This window comes from Ascidiella aspersa, chromosome 3 (genome assembly GCF_963924565.1).
Source record: "Ascidiella aspersa chromosome 3, kaAscAspe10.2, whole genome shotgun sequence".
NCBI lineage: Eukaryota > Metazoa > Chordata > Ascidiacea > Phlebobranchia > Ascidiidae > Ascidiella > Ascidiella aspersa.
In genome coordinates, this window is record NC_139449.1 from 15,608,987 (window position 1) to 15,616,136 (window position 7,150).

At 36.6% G+C, this 7,150-nt stretch overlaps 1 protein-coding gene across 1 annotated transcript; it reads right to left on the reverse strand.

The window, feature by feature from the left end:
- Window positions 1-209: 209 nt before the first annotated feature.
- On the reverse strand, window positions 210-4,958 carry LOC146160378 (EARP-interacting protein homolog). The gene is made up of 2 exons (XM_083384431.1): window positions 4,758-4,958; window positions 210-2,955 (listed from the first exon to the last, which is right to left on the reverse strand). Exons 1-2 carry the CDS (start codon window positions 4,956-4,958, stop codon window positions 2,002-2,004), a joined length of 1,155 nt encoding a protein of 384 aa, XP_083240557.1. The 3' UTR covers window positions 210-2,001.
- Window positions 4,959-7,150: the final 2,192 nt, after the last annotated feature.

Here is a 7,150-nt window from a genome sequence, read left to right on the forward strand (position 1 = left end):
AATTAGGATGCTTGCTGTAAAAATGGCGACTATTATTGTATTGTTCAAGACTGCGACGTTTATTTTTTTAGAATGCTTCATGGGCTAGATTTAACCGTGAACGGGCTGCATCTGGGCTGCGGATCGTAGTTTGCCCATTCCTAAGCTAAGCGAACTGACCACGTTTTTAAAAACGAATGGAATAGGCAGGCACGTTAAACATTACGTACTTTTCATAAATGAATGCTTCTAATTCAGTGGTTCTTAACCTTTTTTCAGCGCCCCCCTTTGCCCTACTAAAAGCAATTCGCCATTTTCAATTTAAATATCAAATTGAAAATAGTGAAGTTTGTTGTCAGTCGCGCGAAACACGAAAAAAATTGACTTTAATTGGCGCTAAACTGTAAATTCAGGAGGCTTTTCGCATTGGGCACACAATAAATTGCTCGTGCGCGACACATTGATTTTTATCGAGCTGATATTGAGAAACGTGTTGTGATGGCATTTACTACACAGTTGTAAGGCTGTGATGTCGGGCGAAATACAAATGTCAAGCGCAAAAATTAAACAATCGTTATCGTTTTTCAAAATATGTGACGACACACAATACAACGGCCATATTGCAAAAACATTATAGATTCGCGCAAAAAAGTCCTAGTCCCCTGTTGCTAGCCTGTTATCATATATAAAATATGGATAAAAAATAGTTTGAACAGGGGATGACTTTTATCGTTTATCTATATAAGTTAGCAAAATTGTAATTAAATAGGGCCATTATACCCGATGATATGAAAACATGCAATGGCACTCAAAGAAACATTCGGCTAAAACATAGTCAAGAAATCACACAAGAATCGCGCGAAAATTTGTTGCAGTTTCAATGTTAAAGTGGGCAAAACAGAGTTGCAGCCTACAGCGCTGTAGGAGTGGTGTACAATCCAAACGAAACCATTACAATAATTGCAAAAAATTTAAATACTAACTTGGAGCTCGCGACCCCATAAGAATTGCTTGGCGCCCCCCTAGGGTGTTTCCGCCCTTAAAAAAGGAAAAAGTAATTGTGTCACATTCTGGTTACTTTAACTGGTTATACAAAACGAAAAAACAAAATTCATATCACCAAGTAAAATTTTAAATAATAATAAGATTTTTTAAGGACGGCTTCGCGCCCCTTTTTGAAGACTTAATCATTTCTAAGCAACAAAAAGTTACATTAACATAGTGATTATGGCAAACCGTAAACGTTGATCGAAAACAGCTCCTCTGGTAATTATAATTGTTAACCAACATTTCGGCAACCTATTGAAGTCACCTTCTCATGACGCCGGATGGTAGCAACAGTTTATATAATAAACCGTAACTGTGTTTGAATGTTACCCGTTAAGCCAACTGAAATAAGTCGGACGATAAGAAATTCATTGCAAGAAAGGCATTTGTGAGATTTGAACTCGCGGTTTAAGAACCCCTTATCCAGCACAACTACTAAAGCAAATTTGCAGTGAGAATAATATCGTTACACCTAAAAACATCGCCCCTTGAGCATTCCTTTCCCACCTGGAGAACCATGATATGTTTAGCTACAGCGTACCTTACGGCGCATATCCCTTTCTTTCTCAGTTGTTGGTAACCTTTACCGTATTTCACCATTCCTATTCTGCTTTTAGCCGGGTCTAAGTGGCTTTGGGTGGACGTCATACCCGAAGACATAGTCGCAAAACTAAATTGTTCTGGCAGCATCCCTTCAACCATACAGCGCTATGGCTTTTTTACGGGTGCTGAACATTTTTAGCAGAGAGATCACAATTTCAAGCACATAAATACTATAAAAGATCCAACAATATCGAAAACGTGGGCTTTAAAAAAAGTGTGCCTTTCATCGCCAACTCGTAATCCAAGTCAAGTGCTAAACTTCGCCAGATTAAAATCTTTCTAATGACAAAATGATCAACATTTTACCAATTACATTATATTTTGCTCTTCTGTTATAACCAAACTATACGACGTACGTATAGTATACGTGTATTAAAGCAAAATATCAAACTTAATTGTTTTGGGTACTTTGTTTATCACAACACGACCGTCGTAGCTCAAAGAGGCGAATGACCAAGGATCAGCCGAACTCCACTCTACAGCGTACACGCTATCCTCATGCTCTTCAAACACTGCAATAAGCCCATCTTTCACAGGTTTCCTCTCGTTGTCGGCGTTGCTTGAACCACTTTCATCGCTATCATCGTCTAACAAATGGCCATATGGTTCGGAGGAGATCGAAGCCTTGTTGTAAAGCACCACTCTACTGTCGCTACCACCACTAAGAACAAGTTGATCGTGGAATGGATTGAACCTTGCCGACCATACCCAGTGCGAATGTTCGTCGGTCAAAGTTGCCAATGGTTTGCTGACACATCTTGTATCCCAGAATTTTACGTAACAGTCGTCACCACATGTCACCATGTGATATTGCTTATTAGGATTGTAGTCAAGGTCTCGTACTAACTGGCCGTGCACGTTATCTATCGTATAGGCCATTTTGTTGCAACGCAAGTCCCATCCCAAAACGCTTTGGCCGGTAGCAACAGCAAACTGTTTGGCGCCATGGTGAGGATTCCATTTACCAGTCGTGATGGAGCACTGGTGACCTTTTTTGTCGGGAAGCTTAATTGTTGTTACAGGTGATATTTCTGGTAGATCCCAAACCTGTATTGTGCCGCCACCAACTACCATTATCTGGGAATCATCCTCCAGGGGTTTCCAGAAGACGTGGCTAATGGCGTTTATCTCATTACTACTAATGTCCATTATCTCTTCTATATTACTAAATGAATGTTCATTATTCTGGAAGGTTTCATCCTCACCAAGCACATCTTTAGGTAAATTCCATATTTTGCAGCCAGTAGTTAATTGACCCGCCGTGTAGGAATTGTAAATTGTGGAAAACTTTAGAGCATCATTGTAGCTGGATGCAATATGCCAAACCTTAACAGATAAGTAGGGATGGTTAAAGTAGAATACCTATTTTTGTTTTGTGGTTTAGTATAAACGTTGCATGTTCTTTAATTTCCTTAACTTGTTTCTGCAAGCAAAAACAAATATGGGCTGAAAATTTTCTGCCTTAACTTATGTCTTGGATGCAAAAGGGGTAGTTGCCAGGGTTTCATTTTCTCATATGTTAGTTTGGCCAATTTGACTCCGTAAATTTTTACCGTGCCTTGGTCTGTGTAATCACTCTTAAAACATACTTGGAATCTATTGTTTCAAGCAATATGCAAAACTGTTTTATGTGCCTAATATGCCAACTATTAAAAAGTTTGGCGAAATTAAATCAAATAAACACAGTGTTCTTAAAGATTTATTTTTGTATGACGCCATGTTATGATGTCACTGTGTAACGCCATCCCTAAAAATGCATTCAACTTTAGAATTTTGTCTGCTGCGCCCTTGTACAATTTAAAGTTGTGTAGGCCTGGTGTTAAAATGCTCGATTGGAGTAACATGCGAAACAGGTGACTGAGAGGAGTGAGAGGTGTACACTGCCCTCCAGATTTTGCTTTTAAATCTGCGGCAGTGAAATATGTTGTTTAGTAAGAGCAATTTACTAAGAGAAGCTTCTTTTTAAAAAACACGCGACCAGTTTTGCCAAGACGAGCCACTTCGCATAATGAATGTTGTACGCGCGGGACAATAAAGCGCAGCAGGCGTTCAGTACTTCGTAGTTTCGCGGGCTTAAAAGCATGCATTTCTGTATTAAGTTTTACTTCGCTAGATAGGAGCAGATAGCTATAAAGAACTAAAACGATGACGTCACTCACAATAGTGTTTTTTTGACCCCCAATCAAAGGCCCCTAAGGGTACAGACTCCTAAACCTATTATACGCACATACATACCATTCTATGCCATGTCTTAAATTTTTTAAATTCTACGATTTACACTTTTTCTATAAAGCTCCGGAAAAAACCCGGTCTGAAACATACCAAGCAAACAAAAACAAAATAGCGGCAAAAATAAGATATGTCCCGAAAATAAATTTGCGGCCCATATTATAAATCTAATTTTTCGGGTCGCCTTACTCTGGTGCCGGTGATAGTTACAGCCACCCGATCCGTTAGAAATTAGTGCATTTCTAAGCAAAAAGGTCCACGACAATTAGTGCATCCAAAGGATCAAAAAGTCCGAATTTTAGACTTTGAGGTCTCGGACAATGCACTAATTTGACTTGACAATGTGCTTCAAAAGATTTAGTTTAATAATACTTGACCTACCTAAACCCAAACGCTAACCACACCCTAACCCAAATAATGAGCATTAAATTAATAATTACATAAACGCTTTAGGCTCCAATACCTCAATTTGTGACGTAACAATCGTATGGTACCGGTACCATAGACGAGAAACTATCTTATGCCCACCCGAGTTTGCGCTTTTTCACCAGCATTCAAATAATTATTACATTAACGCACATTATTTGGGTTAGGGTTCGGGTTAGCGTTTGGGTTAGGGTGGGTCAAGTGTTATTAATGCTATCTCACACTTTTTGTAATCTTTTGTGAATGTTCAACGAATAATTTATCTACGCCGGGAGTTTACCTAAAGGTCCAAATTAGTGCATCGCCAGGACCTCAAGGTCTAAAAGTCTAGACTTTTCTGCCATTGGATGCCCTAATTGTCGTAGACCTTTTTGCTTAGAAATGCTCTAATTTCTAACGGATCGGGTGTCACAGCCCTGATAGAGGGTCTTAATTTAACCTTGTTCACAACACAACACTTAAAATAAGATTACCTCTCCGGGTAAATGAGGATATATTGTCTTTTCCAATTGGTTAGTTTCGTCATCAAACACAATAAGATGAACTTGATTTTCTTGTCTTAATGACTGAGTTGCAACAAGATATCTTGCTGTGTTGGTTTCTGCATTTTGCGCACAAAGGCATCGGGCTGGCAACTCCAAGCCATATATTAAAGGTGCTTCTTCTATGTTCATAATCTTAAAAATAATTAAAAAAACTTAAACACACTGAAGAAACAAGTGATATGTTAATGTTATACATTAATTAAGTGCTTAATTTATTGAGGTTTGATATTACTTCATTTATATGTGATAATTGAAAGAGATGAACAGATGTTTGGCCGATAAGTAGGGCCAAGTTAAAGTCATATTTTAATTTGGCGATACCAAAAGGTGAGATACTGATACCAAGTCAAGCAGTTATTCAGTCATAAAAATTCATATTTTCTGTGTTAGGTCGTAAAATATGACTTTTCAGTTTTAGTTTAAACAGTGAAAATTGAACCTTTAATTTGTAAATGTAGTTCAAGCAGTTCCTGTAGAGCAAAAAATAATTTTATTGTTTTCTCGAATCTAACAGCATGTGAGGCATTGTGACATCCTTGTAACACATCATTTTTGACACAATTTTGTATTTGGCATTTCTGTTTGGTCGGCTCATACAGCCAGCCATATCCAAGTAACTTATACCTGATGTCAATCAGTGCTCTTCGTCCAAAGACACAAACATTTTATACTACATGAAATTGCCTTACACCTTGGTTGTTTTAGCACATAGTCAATTTATTATTCAACTGCCAAATTCAATCATTGAATTGGTGTGTGCATAGGCAAATTTACTTAAGGACTAGTATAACATTTATTATACTGGAAACATGCTTCACTTGAAAAATTTGCGATAGTCACAATTCTAGGAAAACAGACAAAATACAAGAAGTATGATATGTCACAAGCAGATCCAGGAGCACCAGGCTGCCACCCCTTCTTTATTATTTTATATGTTTTCTATTTTAGCATTTTAAAACAAAAATAGTCCCAATTTTTTCACGCTTCACGCACAACTTGTGGATTTCTTTAAATTTGACTTAAATTGCACATTTTCATATTTGGGCACAACCCAAATTGTAATAACAAGTTTGTTATGCTTATTTGCTTTACAACGTCAGAGTATGACGACAGCATATTGCATGTATTTGAGATCCTATTTTTGACCCGGCCTGCCACATCATTTTAAGTTTCTCATGCGGTCTGAGGTTAAAAATAGTTGCCCCTGTATTAGAGAGTAACAAAAGCAGGCATGTGCACCTGCATTCCGCAGGTTGTATTTTTGCATACACTTCATTATTTGTTAATTTCACAGTTTGCTTTTTCTTTCCGCGCAACTCTTAATTTCCTAATTTTCTTTAAATTACATTTTTAAATATTCAACTATTTTAACTGTTAGAGGACTATTGCTTGATTATTCCCTTATGGCAAGGTTTCAAAGCATTTAACTTTGAGGATGCACAAAAACAAAATTTTGGCAACAAATACTGAAGTCTTTAAGACAAATGACTAATTTTTGCACATAAAAACATCTTGCGTGCCTTCTATTGCCTTTTTGTATGTTTTAGTTAAGGTATTGCTCATAATAATCAGACATGTTTACCTTATTTCAACAGCTTAACACGCAATTTTTATGGCAAGGACTTGAATTGGAATTGACTTGTTATTTATTCAAAAAGACTTGACTTGGACTTAAATTATTTTACATATGATTTGACTTAGAGTTATGTTTTATTTACAAATGACTTGAAAATGACTTGTTTACAACACTGTCAATAATAAAGCCTAAATTTTAGCCATGAAATAAGTCAACAAAAATGTTGCCGTTCTTCAATCAAATAGAAGTACTAGTACTACCTATTTGACAAATGACTTCAATAATATGCTAAATATTTTTGTTTTGGTATGTTAAATTTGGTTGAGGATTTTATTTTAGAAGTTATGTCATTTTGAAATTTGGGGTATTTTGTACTCTCTGAGTCAGAAAATCCATTGATTTTATTTAAAGTACTTTCATTAAAGCTGGTTTAATTGTGCATATTATAGGATACCAGTGTTATATGAGCCCTGTAACATGGGCATCTATTTTTTTTATTGCTATGTGTCTATCAAATGATTTCTTCATTATAAAATATATGTCAGACTGGTGAATAGGGATGTTCAAAGTAGAATCCCAAGGTATTCTAGAATAATAGGTTTCGAATCTAGAATAACAAATCCAGAATAGCGAATCCTAGTATATTTTTATTAAATTATTTAACCTCGATTTTGTTTGGGGAAGGGATTAATCTTAATCTACCCTACAGGGCCCACAATCACAACAATAAATCGCCCAAACAATT